This window comes from Channa argus, chromosome 15, assembly GCF_033026475.1.
Source record: "Channa argus isolate prfri chromosome 15, Channa argus male v1.0, whole genome shotgun sequence".
NCBI lineage: Eukaryota > Metazoa > Chordata > Actinopteri > Anabantiformes > Channidae > Channa > Channa argus.
The window spans coordinates 1,823,878-1,841,307 of NC_090211.1; the positions used below are offsets into that span (position 1 = coordinate 1,823,878).

Below are 17,430 nucleotides of genomic sequence, written 5' to 3' on the forward strand. Positions count from 1 at the left end.
CTCAGGAAATTGTTCAGGCATGACAAAGGGGAAATTTGCAAGGGGAAAAGGAAGAAGTACATTGTAACTTACAACCTATTACTGATCCCAGTACAAAGCCACTGAGATTTATTTGAAAATTATAAGTATTATGTTTGTACAAAAAAGACATCATATTAATTTTACAGGTACACTAATTTACAAATACAGTATACAGTATGTTTAATGTGACCAAATGATAAGTATGTTCATTTGCAGATTGATGTGAAGCTTGTTTTCTGTTACAGTGTTAATGTAGGAACAGTAAAAGGAGCAAAACTATTATTGTCATGAAGTGGAAGAGGTTCCTGTGTGTGGTATTACCAGGTTAGTGTAATTTAATGTACATTTGTCTTTCCATAAGAACATTTTATGTGGTTACAGAGAAACAATTAAGCTACTAACTTTGTCTATGTGACAAAGTTAGTTTGTCTATTTGTGCGTCATTAACATTTTTCTGCAGTTGTTTTTCTGACTCCCTGACAAATATTCTGTCTCCTTTAAGATCTGTTTTTGGTCTTTAACGACTCCTTATTAGAATCACTCGCTTATTAAGTGCTGAAAGCTCCTCAGTCTTCACCACATAGTAATGTACAGAGCTTCTAACTGAAAACAGCTTCGCACTGCCACAGAAGACAATACTGAAAAGAGTGCTGATAGTAAACCGAAGCATTAAAACTGCAGGCAAATAAATAAACAAGATTAACAAGATTACAGTTGTTAAAAAGCAGAGTTCATGTACACATTATGATAAGCATTAGATTATTTAAATGCGAAGGAATTCCCACTTTTAGCCACAAAATTAATACCATATATTGTCATTCATTGCTTTTTTACAATGAAATTAACAAATGATTTACTTTGCTTTTATTATTATCATTTGTCTCCTTCTTCTTCTTCTTCTTCTTATTGTAACCTGACTTAAAATGTTCAAAAATTTCTACCCATTGTGAATTGTATTTTTTAACTATCTTTAAACAAATTAAAAAAGAAATTAAACGTGAAACATGTGAAGTTACTATTTGAAAATGAATTTGTAACTGTAGCTGAAAAAGATATAAAATCAATTACATTCTTATTCATCTTCGTGCCTCTTAGTCACACATTCAGTGCTATAACCATTAAAAAGTCCTTTTCATCATCACAGGACTGTGTTTCCTACCTGCCTGTTTTCCACGTGTCAACATTCCTGTAGAACAGCCAGTGAACTGGACTGAAGCTCAGAGCTTCTGCAGAGGGAAGTACACTGACCTAGCCACAGTTGGCAGCAACAACGACTTGAATCAGTTGGTGACTGCTGCTCAAAAGTATTATAATAATTCTGTTTGGATAGGACTGTACGATGACACTAACAGCTGGAGGTGGTCACTGCAGAAGGAGGGTTTTTATGGTAATGGAGAAACCATGTTCCGGATGTGGAAGAGTGGCGAACCCAATAACTTCGGGGGATTGGAGGACTGTGTGGCAATGGATCCTAATGGCTTATGGAATGATTGTGGGTGCCAAAATGTGTGCCCGTTTGTCTGCTACAATGGTAGGAAGAAAACCCCTAGATCAGATTGGTCTCATTTTCACGTGGTTAGGTTTTTGTTGTACGCAAAGATTGTCAATTATGCTGTCATACGCTTTATTGCTGAAATTAACATACAAAATGTTTTCACTTTTGCTTATTTTCTAGGGAGTGGCAACACAGTGGATCCATCCAATTACGTCTTTGTGCCTGAGTTTAAGATGATGAGGGAGGCTCAGAGCTACTGCAGGCAGTTCTACACTGACCTAGTCAGTGTGAGAAACCTAAAAGAGTATGTTGAGATACAGAAGCTGGCCCAGAATGCAACAATCTGGATTGGCCTCTACAGAGACTCGTGGAAGTGGTCAGATGGGAGCCCCATTATGTTCACAAAGTGGAATCCTCAAATTGGTACCTTGCGATCTGCCTTCATTAACACTCCCTGTGTGGTCTTACATCAAGGCCAGTGGACTGCCCAAACATGTGGTGATAAGCTATTCTTTGTCTGTTATGATGGTGAGTTATTACATCACATTACATATTACATAATTATAGATACATATTGTTACATCGTTTTATATATTTACATTCGGTACCTAAGAGAAATTCTTGCGCACTGACTTAAATTGTGCATGTATGCCATGAAAAACTAAATTATAGAAGAGTTGGGACTTTTTCATCTGACACAAGGACAAAGAAAAGTTTTCATTTTTCATTTTCATTTCAATGGCCCTTTTTAATGGTTTGGGAACTGAGAATACAAACAGTTGGCATATTTGCCCATTCTTGCTGGATACAAGAATTATGCCTCAAGTATATGTGTGTTTCACTCTGCGTACACCTGGGCAACATGGTGCCTGTGTTCATTTACCCTGTTGCTTGTACACGTCATCAGAAATGAACTGTGTGCCTATGACAGATGCAATTCCTAGTATTGCTAGTGAGGCAGAAGCAAACAATTAGGTTGAGTCTGCCAACTTTAAAACTGCCTAGACGTACACAAACTAGGAAGGGTTGGAACAATGACACCACTAATGCTGCCTTTCTCTTGAACACGGAGATTCAAACCAATGACCTCCGAGCTGTGAGGTGGCAGCACTGACCACTCCGCTACTGTGCTGCCCTCGTGTTACGGTTTTAGGTTGCATTTTAGGTTGCACAAGTGAATCATCGAGGACAGTTTTACTTGAATATTTTATAAATATTCTGTCTTATTTTGCACCTGTCCCAACTTTTTTCGAGTGTGTTGCAGACATCAAACTCTAAATTTGCTTGTATTTACAGAATGCAATTAACTTGGTCTCGGCAAACGATGAAAATCTGGCTCTTGGCAGATAAAGGATCATGCAAATTGATTGATTTTAGTTGTTACTGCATTTTAAAAAAACGAAACAATTTTCTATAAATGGGGTTTGTATTAAAATGCACTATTCCTTTCTAAAAGATCCAGTGACTCAGCAGATCGTGAGAGTTAAAGTAACTATAAACAATTGCTCTGTGGACCCGGAGGATACAACAGAAGCCATCATGCAGCAGGTAATAACGGTGAATTTAATACATAAATAATAACATTTTCAATGATTTCTTTATTTGCGATTAACATTAGTTACATTTAGACATTAAAAATTTAAATAGGTAAATTAGCTTAGATTCCTTATATCAACACATGTACAGGTGGAAAACAAGAGCAGGGAGTAGATGATATAGAGGCAGACACTAGTTTGTATGTATTGATTCATTGTAATGGACTATGTGACAGTGAAATGGCCTTAAGACTTTCAGTGCTATGTGTCATGGTCCAAATGAAACACTGATTTCAGGCATTGAGTGCATTGGGTAATTGTGGACGTGTCAGATTGCAGGTGAGCTTGGTGCAACAGGGACTCATTCCTGTGGACGTCTAGCATATTTAGAATGACAAAAACTCAGCTGTTACAGTTTGTACACTGTACAGAAAGAACCCAAATACAAACACACCCGCAGACACACAGGTACAGTAACCAGGTGACTTTATTCAAAGCTTAAATAAGCTTCATGAAATGTCCAGGCAAACCTATTTTTTTTTTATTTTATTACCTAGTTGTCAACTGACCATGGTCCATAACAATGCACTTTTAGCTCGTGCCAATCTTATCTTCTTTCATCATCAGAAGTAACAAAAATGGTCAAGGAGTGTAGGTAGGCCTGTGAAAAAAAGTTAAATAATAAAACTTATATTGGTGCAAAATGTTGCTCTTATAAGTAGATGCAAACATCTGCACCCAAGTGTAGATGTGTGTGCACTGATGTGATAGAAATGTGAATTTCAAGAAACTGCTATATGACGGGAAATGAAATTTCCTTAAGGTCCAGGTATCTACTGTGTGCCCTTTAGCATAAGGTATCAACATGTGATACAACATGTATCAACATGTACATGTAAAAGTGATGTTGATGTTCCAATGTCACACTATTCCTTATACAACAGTCCTTATAGATACAACAGTCTTACATATAGTGAAGCACAAAAACATCTTCCAAGTATTTCTAACCTGGATATTAGCTTGTTTGCAATTCCATGCTTCTAACAAAGTCATTACAATATTACACACAGAGAGCTGGTTATAGTGTGTTTTGCAGATTTGTTATACTCATTTAAAGCTGTGCCTATGTGGATCATTTACATAAATTACAAATGTGAAATGAAGAATATGTTAAATGGTCTGTGCTTTTCTGCCTTGTAACCCAAAGCTATTTAGAATTACTTTCACAGATTCACTCACTCACACATGCACAGAGATGAAGGTCACTGCCATGTAAGGGTCTGGCCTGACCCACGGACAGCAATTTGGGTTCAATATCTTGAACAGGGACACTTCAACATATGACCAGGAAAAACTAGGGATCGAACCACTGACCCCAGGACTGGGGGATATGGATATGTTTATGGTTATGGATATCTTTGTGTGGAAGTTCCTTCCTTGGTCAATAGGTGGTGCTGTAGCACACATGAAGGATCACCTTAGGAACACTGCATGAGCAACTGCCATGTCAGGGTAACCAGGGCAAAACTGGTTCATCAATGTTCAAACTAAACTTTATTTACAGTAGAATACAATTCTGAGTAGGCAGCAGTTACAGTAACAAAAGCACAGAAAGGGTGAATATTAGAGACAAATCTGTAAAAATAATAAAAATATCTGTTTTTTAGTTTGCTCAGAGACTGAAGGACAGGGGCCTGAGTGAAAACACAATGCTGTCATGGAGGAAGCAGCATGGTGGAAAGACTTTCTACTTGGAAAAAAGAAGAGTAGAGGAAGAGAAGCTCATCTGTGGCCATTAATGATTTAATTGTGTTTATTTTCCTTATGCACGTTTGTGACTTCAGTAGAGACATTATCATTCACTTTTTAAATGGATTTTATCCTCCCAAAAAACTCACATTTTGCACTTATATATAATTGTATATAATTTGTACTTTTGAAATTAATTTGTTTAGTGCACAAGCTGGTCAGTTTGAGCCGCTGTGTATTTAAAATGTGACTGATGACACAGAGGTCACAATGAAGACACAGTACACAGGGAAGTAACAGCAGCGAACTTGTGCTGTCATTCATTTGCCATTTTCTAATGGAACTGGATTTAACAATCAGGATTGTATTTCATGAGCACGTTTTTGCCACACTATGAAAAAAAAACACCTTTGTTTGTTGTGATGCTTCTCAGTGATGACAGTGTGTGTGTGTGTGTGTGTGTGTGTGCTGTGTAAAGCTGCAGAATAAGCCTCTGTCAGCAGGTTCACATTGTCATTTGATACACTTTTATTTTATTTCCAAACATATATGATGATAGCCGCTGTGTGGTTAATCCAGTGTGGTTAATATGTAGTGTAATTAGTTTTTAGAAAAGAATATGTGTTTTTACATTTTAATAAAAAATATTACATTGGTAATAGTTTTTATTTTGCTTTATAGGTGAATTTTATCATAAGGTTAAACCCAGTAGAGAATACAATGACATCGAGATTGTTAGAATATGAATGTCAATGATTTTTGTTGGATGTTGGAAGTAATCTGTAAAATAACATAATGATTCAGATTTATTGAACAATAAACATCAAGCACAGATCCACAGTCTAAGATTCTAATTTTATCAAACATTTCAACTATTGTTCTTGGTCTTCTTTATCCTTTTCCTCCTAGTTCACCACCTCTGAAAAGTGCTCTTCTCCCCTCCTCTGTCATTTCCATTTGACACACACACATGCTTCATCTGATCTAACTCTGAACCAGTTATTCACTGCTGTAATGTATCTAACACACTTTAAGTGTTTCTGCTTTTCTAATGATAAAGTTTTTGGGGTTTTTTTTTTGGTCCTTTCGTCTTATCCTGTGAGTTCAGGGTCGCCACAGCGGATCATTGTCCGCCTGTTGATTTGGCAGTTTTTACGCCTGATGCTCTTCCTGACGCAACCATCCCCTATTTCTGAATGAAAAAAGATTTATTATAAAATCTTTTTAAGCAAAAAACGTACATTTCTTTTCCACATCATGTGTTCTCGTTCCCAAAACAGTGAGGTGGTGTCTTCTTGAATGGTGGATCCATCCACAGATCCTGCATCAGTTTGCTTGCAGGTTTCCTGCATGACTTTAATGAGGGCTATACATAGGCCTGGAGATTTATAATTTTCTACACTTATGCCATTAAATAAATTAATACAGGAATAAATGAATAAAACCATTCTTTATGAGAATAAAGGAGCATGGTTGGAGATACTGGATTGAAAATTGTGGACACTAAAGAAACTATTTTTGGAGGACTGGTCATTTTTGAATGTGTCTGATCTGCCCTGCATCCATTTTTCTCCTGCTGTGATGATGTAGTGTAGTCTGTCTGAAAATGTTTGTATGTGAGTATATGGAGTATATTTATTCTGGTAATCCCTGATTGCTGCATTTCCAGTCAAGCACATGAGTGTCTGCACAGCTGGTGCCTGTGTTTGATAAGTTGGTTCATAGCAGGGATATTTTTTAATGCAGTGTTTTGAAACAGGAAAGACGTGATTTCATGATGTGTAATGTAGAATAGTGGAAATGTGCTTTGTGCACATCAGGTCTAAGGTTTTTCCTCCCTGTTTGTTTAGTTTCAATAACAGTGTTAAGCTTGGGATAGACAACAAATATTACAAATGCGTTTAATACATTCTCAGATCATTTGTGATGCATGTTTTCTAACTTCAAAGTGGCAAAGGGGCAAAGTGGCATCGATCTCTTCATGACTCATGTGAGTCACCTCTGTACAGGGAACAGCAACAAGGTAATGCAACAACCATACACACATTCCATACACAATTCACTGAATGACTACTGCATTGTTGGTCTTGTGGACCACTGGAGCACTGGAATTTTTCAATACTATGTCCATTTCATTTTTGCACCATTTAGAGAATTTACTTGCTCAACATGTTTTATACAGTGACCTGCATTTTCCTCCTGTAAATAAAAGGGAATAGAAACTTTATTAACTAATACAAACCTTGAACATAGTCCCAGTATTAGAAAATACATTTTAAAAACATGAGGGTGTTGGGGTGGAGTCCAGAAGTTAGAACTCTTACAGGTATTAAAAGTTTTCATATAGCCACGTAGTCATTTCAGCTCATCACTGCTTCTGGTTTGTCGGAACAGTGTTGGCTGTGAGATGTCACTCTTGACCTAAAACAATTTACAGTACTTAAACTACTCACTTCTTCATATGAATGATCAGGTAATGTGTCTCACTCAAAAGGTATGGACACACTGATGCAATAACAACAGGTGCTTTTCTTTTTTGCCCAGACATTGGGTTTATACTACATTAAATATTGTGCTACATAACCTATATAATGTCAGACTGCTCAATGACCTGGAGCATTCTGATAACATTTCCAGCAACTGACTGCCACAAAATAAGATAATAAATAAAGTATACTGTGTGTGTGCTTGTGTGAAACAGATTGAATATAAGGGAATGTGAGACTTCTTTCTATTTGCTTTGGATAAAGGGGATTTTGTTGACTTGAAGTAAGAATGTGTTAATTTATGTGTTAATTAATTCATTGTTATTTCCATGGAGCAGTAGTCCATGAACCACAGGGTCAATGGTTTGACTCCCTGTCCTCTGGGCTACATGCCGAACACGTCCCCAGCCAAGACACCAAACCCCGATGTGGCCCCTAGTGTCTGCTACTTACTTGTTTGTCGCTTTGAATAAAAGCATTTGCTAGATGACTCATTGTAATTGTAACTGTAATTGTGGCTGTTTTGGCTGAGTTACCTTGTGTTTGAATTTCATCTTTAAATCCCTTGAACGCCTCCCAGAGTAGCTTTGGAAAATCCGCTCTCTCTCTTTAGACACCACAGCAAATGGGAATCTAGCTGATTATGGCTTTGATGGGTAATATGTAGGGGTTGCAGCCATTGCACGTTGGTGTCACTCAGCATAGTTCAGCACCCCCTTGTGGTCAAATATGGATTTGTAGCAGCTTGTTTCCGTGATGAAGCTTGGGTCACAGACCATGCGCTGATTTAATAACTCTCTTAAATCAATTGAACAAAACCTAAAATTCATCACCATCATGAAGGAGAATTCAGTTTTAGTTTCAGTGTATGTGGACAATTCAGCACTACTTGTTGAATGGTATCACATATGTTTCATACGACATAAATGAAAGTGCAGTATAATAAATCTGTTATATTAAAAAAAAAATCTTCTCTCCCAGAATGATAACTCTTCGTCAAATGGTTTTCCTTGTTTCTTTAGACCTGTTTGTTTTTACTGAGCCATGCGCTACTTGCTATGGAGTGAGAGTTGGGGTCCTCTTAGGGAGGTTTCCTGTTTGTACAGTGACACAAACACGAGGACACAGTGTCACATAATGATTTATTTTAAAATATACAACAGAAATTGCAACACTGCCCAGTCTGAGCCCACTAAAGAATTAATAAAATCCAATTATTATCAGGTCAGTTTATCATTGGCCTGTTTGTGTTTGAGGCGGGACTTTAGAGAAAGAAGGTCAATGTAGAGGATCTGTTTCAGGACAGCTGAGGCGCAGAGGAGTCCACCATGCACAGCTCCAGCCATGCCGTTACAGAATATGTCCTGACCTACAAACACACACACACACACACACACACACACACACACACACACACACACACACACACACACACACACACACACACACACACACACACACACATACACACACACTGCATTTACTAAAATTTTACTGACTTAAGTTTTTAAATTGTATTTTACTTTAAAAGGAAATTCTACTTTACTATGTGTATTTATTACAGGTTTAGTTACCTCTCAGTTTGCTGATGTAAAGTTCTGATGTAGGTTTAATTTTGAAAAATGCAATCAGCTAAAAAATACTGCTGTTTTTAGTTCAGACAAGTACTTTTTCTGCACGTATTGAGTTTATATACTTCTGTCACCTCTGGTCTCAATCAGCAATCAGACTGGATTGGACTTTCATGCATGTCAGGTCACCTGTTAAGTAGAGTCCGTTGACTGGTGTCTGTGGTCGTATCCTAGCTATTGTCTCTGGAGTCAAGTGCCACAAGTTGTGTTCAGCTCCATACATCTCACCCGTTGTTGCCCCCAAGTAGTGAACATTTGTCAGAGGGGTGGCAGCATCCACGAGTACCACCTGAGCACACACACACATACATTTCTTGCCTTGTAAACAGATTATATCTCATTATTTACTTGTTTTTATGTATGCCTAGAGGATTTGTAAAGCCAAAAACACTGAGCTAAAAGAGGCAAAATAGCTGTGCACAAATTCAGACAGTTCTTGTGGGCGTTTATTAGTCCAGCTTTAAATTCAATAGTTATTATTTCAAAGTGTCATTCTGCTCAATTGCACAAACTGACAGACAACAAACCAACAACCCAGCAGGGAAATTTACCGTTTAAGTTGCAACTAGTCCTGTGATAGACAGGTGACCTGTCCAAGATGCTACCCGCCTCTCGCCCAATGACTACGGGGTTTGGCTTCATCCCCTGTGAGGCTCCTAAGCTTGATTTATACTTGTGCATTAAGTCTACACTGTGGGTATCAACTCATTTATGACTGAATTGTGATTGTTCTACTCTGTCCTTTTTTAAGTAAAATATACTGCTGTTTAACATCTGTTGACTCCAACTACAACATGATCTGATCAGTTTCAGCTGTAAATGTATGACGGTACAAAGACACATCAACATGCAAACACTGACACACACCTTGTCGCGTAACTGAGGGAAGATGCTTAATGCCCAATCCAATAGTTCTTGGGCCATGCTGGTTTTCAGGTCCTGGTGGTCCTGTCCCCTCTTGCCCACATTTGTCCCCTTCCCCTTCCATTCCTCAAACCACTCACAACGAGCCATGGTTAGCAGTGTCATACATGACTTACCTGCAGAAATAGGGGAATAAAGAAAAGAATGTAATCAGTGTCACCTGTTGATCCCCCTGCTGTCTTCCCATTGATCAGGAGGAGAGCAGATAAAGGAGCCAGGTGTTTTGGAGTGGATTTGATTCTTCTTTAGAAGTAACGCTAGCCTGTTGGGTCGAGTGAAATGTCAATTTTGTGTGGCAAAATTCCCTCCCCCGTTCCCGTTCCCTCTGTGACTGACAATGAATATATTTTATTGGTTGTATTCACGAGTGGATTGAAGCACTGTGCGTTTTATACAAAGTCTGACTTAGTCACTTCAAATTTTGTCGGCAGACAGGAGGGATATTTGGGAGTATATGATAAGCTGCACGGAACTGTGACCAGGATTAGAATTGCTTGTGTATTTAAATTAATAAAACATGGTGATTGTAAATCTGGTTTTGTAAATTATTTAGTGTTTGGGATTTGGGGTCCCAGATGCTACAAGAAGAAAGAATTCAAATTTCAAGTTGATTTAACTTTTGATCTTCTTGAAGAAACGAATGGATGCTCTACTGCATTTGTTGATTATGGGGAAACGTTTGTTGCAGTGAATTATCACAAGCCACAATCCCCATACAGACACTAAAGCCAACTCTGCATTGACTGTACTCATATTTCGTGTCAGTGGAAATTGATTCCATCAGTTCAGTTTACATTATCTGCCACAGAAGAAGAAGCCTGCAACCAAAATTATAGTATCCATGTAAACTCCAAATGTGTCATGGAACAGTTGCAAACCATAACTTAATAAAAAGGTATTTCCATTATTATAGGAAGGCAGCAAGTGGCCAAATTAGCATCATATAACTAACTTCCACCATGTTGAAGAATTGTAACATCCCGTGCAAGAATATAGAGATTGTTGGTGTTGACCATGTGGTTTTCTGTCTGCCAAAAAGGAGTACAGAAGGTGAAGAAATCAAAAAGACAGGGATTAAACATGACAAAGTCAAAGAGGTGCATCAAGTTATCAGTGTGTCCTACCTGGGTGTCTGATGTTGGCTGTTGGGTCTTTAGCAGATGGGAAGGTGATGAACATCATGGGAATGTTCCCTATTACCTGCTCTCTGCTCAGTGTGGAGTATCTCTCCATACTTGACAAGTAGAAATGTGCCCACAAACACAGACGATAGAATGAAGACAGGGTTGTAATGAAATAAAAAAATAAAAATAGTAAAATAAGTAAAATGTTTTAGGGGATTTAGAAAATTTTGGGGTTGATTTAGGCAATAAATTTCAGCAAAAAGTAGTAGTGGAGATAATAATGAGGATTAAAACAAAAGGAATGAAAGAGAATATAAAAAACGTACAGCAAGTCCAAGTCATTGTCTTTATACATCCAGACGTTGGTGGAAATGATACCTAGCTCCTCTTTGGTTCCATCCAAACCAACAAAAACTAAGAAGGAACCCATACCATGGTGCACCATACCCAGAAGTGACTGGATCTCTACACACAGACAGTTAATGGAGATGTGAACTGTATCACACGTTGGTCTTACATAAATATTTATAGTATAGAAGAAGGCAGCAAATATGTAAAACCATGAGACATAGAGCATGTTACCTGATTGTTTCTGTATGTGGGGAGGAAGAAACTTCTGGAAAGTGTTGAAAATTCCAGTGTTGGAAATAATAATGGGGGCATGGACCTTAATCTCTTCTTCTCCTTTAAGTACTGTCACACCTGCACAGAAACACACAAACCTACATTTGGATATAAGAAGGAAGTGTCTTGTTTACGTCTGTGGAGTTTGTTAATTGTTAAGAATTTTTGGTGGCAATTTAACTTGCTTGAAGGTCTTGAAGAGGTTTCCCCTTTTCACCTGTAACTAAATAGCAGTTTAAGGCAATGTGCCTGCCACTTAATAAAATACACGTTTCCAAGATATAAATACTAATTGTCTGGTTCATATACAAATCGTAATTAAAAAAAACGTACTTTCATTAGTTGTGTTGAAATAATAATGTTGATAATCACAGCAACTTCTTTTTGGGTGTCGTGCAAACTCAAATTTCTGCATTCATCAATGTAAAATGTGATTTAAGTCATGGTAACATAATAAAATGCACTCGGCTTAAGTTAATACAAGATCTAGCAAAACTTAAATCCACATTAAAAAACATGAACTGCTCTCTGCACTATGTATTCGGCAATAAATAGAAATAATTAATGGCCCCTTCTTAACTGATTTATTGTATGATAGACATCTTGATGTACATGCAACTCAACTAAAAACCATTGTAAAAGAAAATACAATGACAAAGAACTATGCTAGACAGATAATGCTAACAAATAGAGTAAATCCCATCTGTTTTTACATCATTGTTTTTTGTGAAATTAGGTGCAAATCATTTCAAAGTATTTAAAAAAAAATATATGTGCTTGCACTTGTAGTAATGATTACATGGGACTTTTTTATAAAAACTGGAAAAAACTAATTAGAGCAGCTTAATATTTTTAAGTAGTTTTTAATGGCAGTAACTAAGTGGGTGGTAAATAAACGTTACTTTTATGTCTAGCAGAAATTTTAATTCCTTCAACACAACCTGTTTTTTTGCTCTAACTTAATTTCCCCAAACATTGTCATAATTTGAATATCTTGCATTAATTGCTTTGCTTGAGCCAGAACTAGTATTCTTACCACAACCTGCCACAACCTCCACTCCTGTGTGTACATGTTTTCCCATCACTGTTCAGATAAAAACTTGAAACTTGGACTCAAGTCAGAGTCCTACAAACGAAATCAAGTCATTCATTTCATTTCTCACCATAGGCTTTTCCTTGTTGGTTGACCAGAATGCGTTGTACAGGAGCCCTGACAAGCACATCCCCACCTGCCCGCTGAATAACGGGGATGATGTGAAAGGCAAACTCACTGGCACCCCCTCGTGGATAGTATGCACCACGCTTATAGTGGTGAATTAGGAGAGCATTGATGAGGAAGCTGGAATCTTTGGGAGGGACACCTACAACAAAAGAGATGGTACACAGGACTGGAGATGTACAGTATGTACTGCATGTGTGTGTGTGTGTGACCTGTAATTCAGTATATGTGTCTGTATTTCCAGCACCATAGAAGTGGTAGGCAGACAGTGCCTGTAGGTCCTTGTTCTGTGTGAGACGGGACATTATCTCTGAATGGTTGGTTGTTGTTAGGCGAAACACTGAAGATATGCGACCTAACAAACCAGTCCGAGCCAGGAAGTTTACCAGCCAGTATGGTGTGATCTTCAAGATGGCAATGAGCGGCATCTGCCTTGAAGCTAGCTGCATGAGTAGGACATGCAATCAGATTATTCATCCAAAATCAGCAATACTCTTTGCCCATCAAGCATTTTTACGTGAGACATGCAGTTCAAGTATTTATATTACTGAGTGGTTGTTGCCATGGAAGGGGTGGATAATCACTGGCTTCTTTGTCAAAACTTTAGTTTCTGTAGGTCTATAATGTGGTAAATCATGTGTGCTGAATTCTACTTGCCTTTATGTTATTTAGGGCTTTATGGCAGGCCTGCACAGGGCCATTTTGACAGCTACAATCTCATAATTATGGATAATTGTGACACCTTCTGCGGGAAGCAAGAATCCAGCTTACGATCATTAAGAGAAACAGCTACATACAGTTGGGTGTCATCTGCATAGCACTGACAACTTTACAGCCTTATTCATATATTTCATTTTACTGTCTTCTTTCAATGTTTTTGCCCCCTTTTACTCCATCATGGTTACCATTACTTCCCTCTCTATTTACCTTCATCAGTCTCATAAACTCATCAATGGCCTCCTCTTCTTCTGGGAATTGCCTCTTCAGGCTAGCTCCCATCTCAGTCTTTCCTGCATGGATATGGTACTGCCTGAGATTGATAAAGCAATAAGATTAGGTGGGTCAGAGATGGTGGGAAATACAAAAAAAATAATAAAAAATAAAAAAAAGAAAGATCTGTTCTACCTGCGCTCGTCATGCTGACCCAGGATAAGTGTATCAAAATGCTGCTCGAGCTGGGCAAACTGCAGCTGCCCCTCTGTGATCTGATCCAAGGTGACCTTCAGCAGACTATTCTCATGAAGCTGGCCCAGGTAATGGATACCTGGTGGTTGAAGAACGTATACTGAGTTTCCCCTTCTCTGTTTAGTATGGCAGTATTGCAAAAAAATCCTGTATATAGCTTCTTTGCATTTTATGCTGTAGTAATTGCTGCCTCTATAACAACTAACCTCCTGAAATGTGTGTTTTATTTTTGTATTATATCAGTAAAATCTCTTTAACATTCAACATATCATAATGACAGGCAATATGTTGTTCACGGTCATTAAATGCATTTTCATTGTTTTGGTCCTGTCCTGGATTTTTGTGTTAATATTATTGAAGAATTTTTTTTTTTTTTTATATATTAATGGTGTGTTACAGTTATGTATCCTTGTGCTCTGATTAATGTCTGGCAGGACAGATACTGTATGTGAGAGAGTGCATGATGGGCACCTCTGACCCTGGCAAAGAAAGGGATAGTGGTGCATAGTTTATTTAGAAAGGGAGTGAGGGGTGTATAACTCGTCGTATTTCTTTCTTGTGTTTTTTTAAAATTCTTAATACTTACTAATAACTGAGCCTGTACGATGCAAGATATAAATGAACCCTTAAGTTTCATATTCTGACACTAGTAAGTTAGTCAGTATTTCAATCCGTTAGAAAAGATTCACGGCAGCAAAGCGAAATACTGTAATGCAAACGTGTGTTTACTTCAGCATCTTACCCACATCAAACTCAAATCCCTTATTCTGGAAGGTGTGTGTACACCCTCCGGCTTGATCGTGTTGCTCCAGGACTACAACCCTTTTCCCGGCTTTGGACAAAAGTGCTGCTGCTGTCAAACCTCCAATACCACTGCCAATCACCACTGCATCCAGAGATGGGGGAATGCTGCCCACACAAAACCCTGTGACACAAACTTACATTACATTTTTAGATAAAAGTGGTAGAAAGGGGCCCTGTTGGCTCAGTGGTAGAGCATTGGGTTGGGATGCAGAAGGCCAAGCGTTTGAGTCCCATCCCACCAGGTTTGGCACCTAGCCACTAAGAACCACCCTTGTGCCGGTACTGTGCCTGGATAAAATAGTAGGGTTGCAGCAGGAAGGGCATCTGGTAAAAAGCAATTGATCTTTGAAATAAAACTGGTAGAAGGTTGTGAGGCTGCTTTTAAGTATGTTTTTTTTTTCACTTCTCATCTGTTGTTTCTTAGAGTCTTAATATTGTAATGCTAGCATGTGTTTTCAGTCTGTTTATGGTGAGTCTTTTACACTTAATCAGCACTAACAGTGTTTCCTCAACCCGGTTTAACTTGGAGAGTGTTTCTTGATGCCTTTCCTGCTGAAGTAAACTAGGACAATCTGTTAACCAACGATGAATTATGGCTGTTACATAAGCTTTCAGCAATTATGACCACATCTGGGAATGTGTGTGTGAGTGTGTAATTACCAAAAACAGTCTCCAAAACCACTTAGATACATTTTATGGTGACCTTAAATATATGTAGCAAATCTCACAGTAATCTATCAAACGTTGTTGAGTCATTTCATTCTGAACCAGAAATTGCTTCTGGCACCGTTGACACCAACAAAGTGTCACTATAATCTGAGTCATTAGATTTCTTTCTTTGGGGACTGGAGGGATGTCTGTAAGATTGGATGTCTGTACAAAATCACCATCATCATCCATAGAGCCACAAGTGGAAGACATCAGACTTTCATGTTTCCCCGTGAATTCCAAAAGATCCCTCTCACCAGCCCCATTAAAAGTAATTTAAAGGGTTACACTCATATACTACACACACGCACTTTAAGACTCTATCAGAAACTCGTCCTACCTCTCTTTAGTCGGGCATCCCTCTGTTTGATGTCAGTAACCAAGGGTCCAGGTCGCCTCAGGCACTTCTCACTGAACACCTTGTAGCTTTGCCCGGTGATCAGGAATAAGAGGATACCAGATGCGAGCAATACACAGATCAATACACCAAGGAGCCACCACCACATAGCAGCAGAGAGTTTCAGGACTGAGGTGGCTATCAGACGAAGCAGGATAGAGCAAAGGAGGAGGAGATGGTTGTGTGAAGGTTGGCGTGGAGTAAAAGGATATGGTCATTATGCACAGGAAGAAAAGTAAAAGACCATACAACTGCTGATATTTTGGAAATTGTGTCCCTAGTAATGAAAGTGGAGAACGCATTCTCCACACAAGGGACATGAGGCTGGCAGAGAAGAGAGAGCTAGTTGTTCACTTCATCAGACTCATTCATGGTCTCCACACACCCAAAGCTGATTTGGATTGACTTTTTCTTTTTACAAGTCCCTTACTGTGTGGTTGAAATTATCCTAGAACTGCGGCATGATTGTAAACAAAGGCGCTTTCAAAGCAAAGATGCAGCTAATGAGACCACTTTGTGGGAAAATAGTCTGGTATGCAGAGCATGTGCAGTATAATTTCATGAGCAGTTCAATTCAACTTTTTCTATTAAAAATGCTGGACCTGTATTTTTTCAGAGGTTCATATAATTAAATTTACCTAAATACAACTCTCCTCTGCTTCGTTACTTCACTACATCGCAAGTGGAGTGGATGATCTTTACCTTACTACACAATCTTATAGTTTTATTATTCTGTAGGCCAACTGCACCTGCAGCTGAATCCACCAAAGCTGATACAGGTAACTAGAGAGTTGACCATCTGGCTGCTTTTGGTTAAGTGCAATTCTTACCCATGGATGTAATATCTTCATCCTTAGACAGCATTGAAAAAATACTGTGTAGCTTCTGTGCAGGCCCACTGCATTACTACAGAGATACAGTATTTTATAGTGGACCTACAGTCTGAATTTTATAATACAAACAGCAAAATCCTAGTGTCATAAGTGAATGTATTAGTATGAATATATTGTATGAAACATATTTTGTTGATATTTATGTTTAGTTTGAGATGTTTCTGCTATTTAAATTGAAAATGTTGCAAACACAACACAAATGTTTAAATAAAGATGGTATATATAGTTTAAATACACTTTATTACACTTTGGTGTAATAAGAGTGAGATAAATGAGGAGTCACATTGAAAGAGGCAGCCAGTGAAATAAGGGAGAGAGGGAACAAAGTGTAGAGGACAGAGAATGTAATAGTGAAAAAATAAAGACCAGGGGAGTTGAGAGAGTGGAAGCAGAGGATTTGAGGATAATTCACTGCCACATTTAACCTGATTCAGATAATTTATGCTACTGCCACAGTGACATGGTTTTGACTCTAAAATTATGATTTGAATTGTGAATTTGAGTCTAAATGGTTGTCTGTCTGTGTGTGTCTATGGCCCTAAGATAGACTGGAGACCTGTCCAGGGTGTACCCTGCCTCTCGCCCTGTGACAGCTGGTATAGGCTCCAGCCCACACAACCCTGAACAGAATAAGT

General features: G+C 38.3%; 2 protein-coding genes across 3 annotated transcripts; one reads left to right on the forward strand and one right to left on the reverse strand.

The window, feature by feature from the left end:
• The first annotated feature begins 144 nt into the window (after positions 1 to 144).
• On the forward strand, positions 145 to 5,623 carry LOC137100031 (macrophage mannose receptor 1-like). Its single transcript, XM_067477600.1, has 5 exons — positions 145 to 345; positions 1,166 to 1,552; positions 1,697 to 2,044; positions 2,973 to 3,064; positions 4,719 to 5,623. The coding sequence occupies exons 1-5, from the start codon at positions 309 to 311 to the stop codon at positions 4,848 to 4,850; spliced, it is 996 nt and encodes a 331-aa protein (XP_067333701.1). The 5' UTR covers positions 145 to 308; the 3' UTR covers positions 4,851 to 5,623.
• Positions 5,624 to 8,409: 2,786 nt separating this feature from the next.
• On the reverse strand, positions 8,410 to 16,073 carry LOC137099940 (inactive all-trans-retinol 13,14-reductase-like). 2 transcript variants are annotated; one of them, XM_067477402.1, is made up of 12 exons: positions 15,846 to 16,073; positions 14,736 to 14,918; positions 13,934 to 14,072; positions 13,736 to 13,838; positions 13,056 to 13,251; positions 12,753 to 12,950; positions 11,548 to 11,667; positions 11,292 to 11,430; positions 10,966 to 11,075; positions 9,785 to 9,957; positions 9,047 to 9,206; positions 8,410 to 8,655 (listed from the first exon to the last, which is right to left on the reverse strand). In XM_067477402.1, exons 1-12 carry the CDS (start codon positions 16,009 to 16,011, stop codon positions 8,507 to 8,509), a joined length of 1,836 nt encoding a protein of 611 aa, XP_067333503.1. In that variant the 5' UTR covers positions 16,012 to 16,073; the 3' UTR covers positions 8,410 to 8,506. The 2 variants fall into 2 exon arrangements, with proteins under 2 accessions (XP_067333503.1, XP_067333501.1); XM_067477400.1 differs by having other exon boundaries at positions 12,753 to 13,251.
• Positions 16,074 to 17,430: the final 1,357 nt, after the last annotated feature.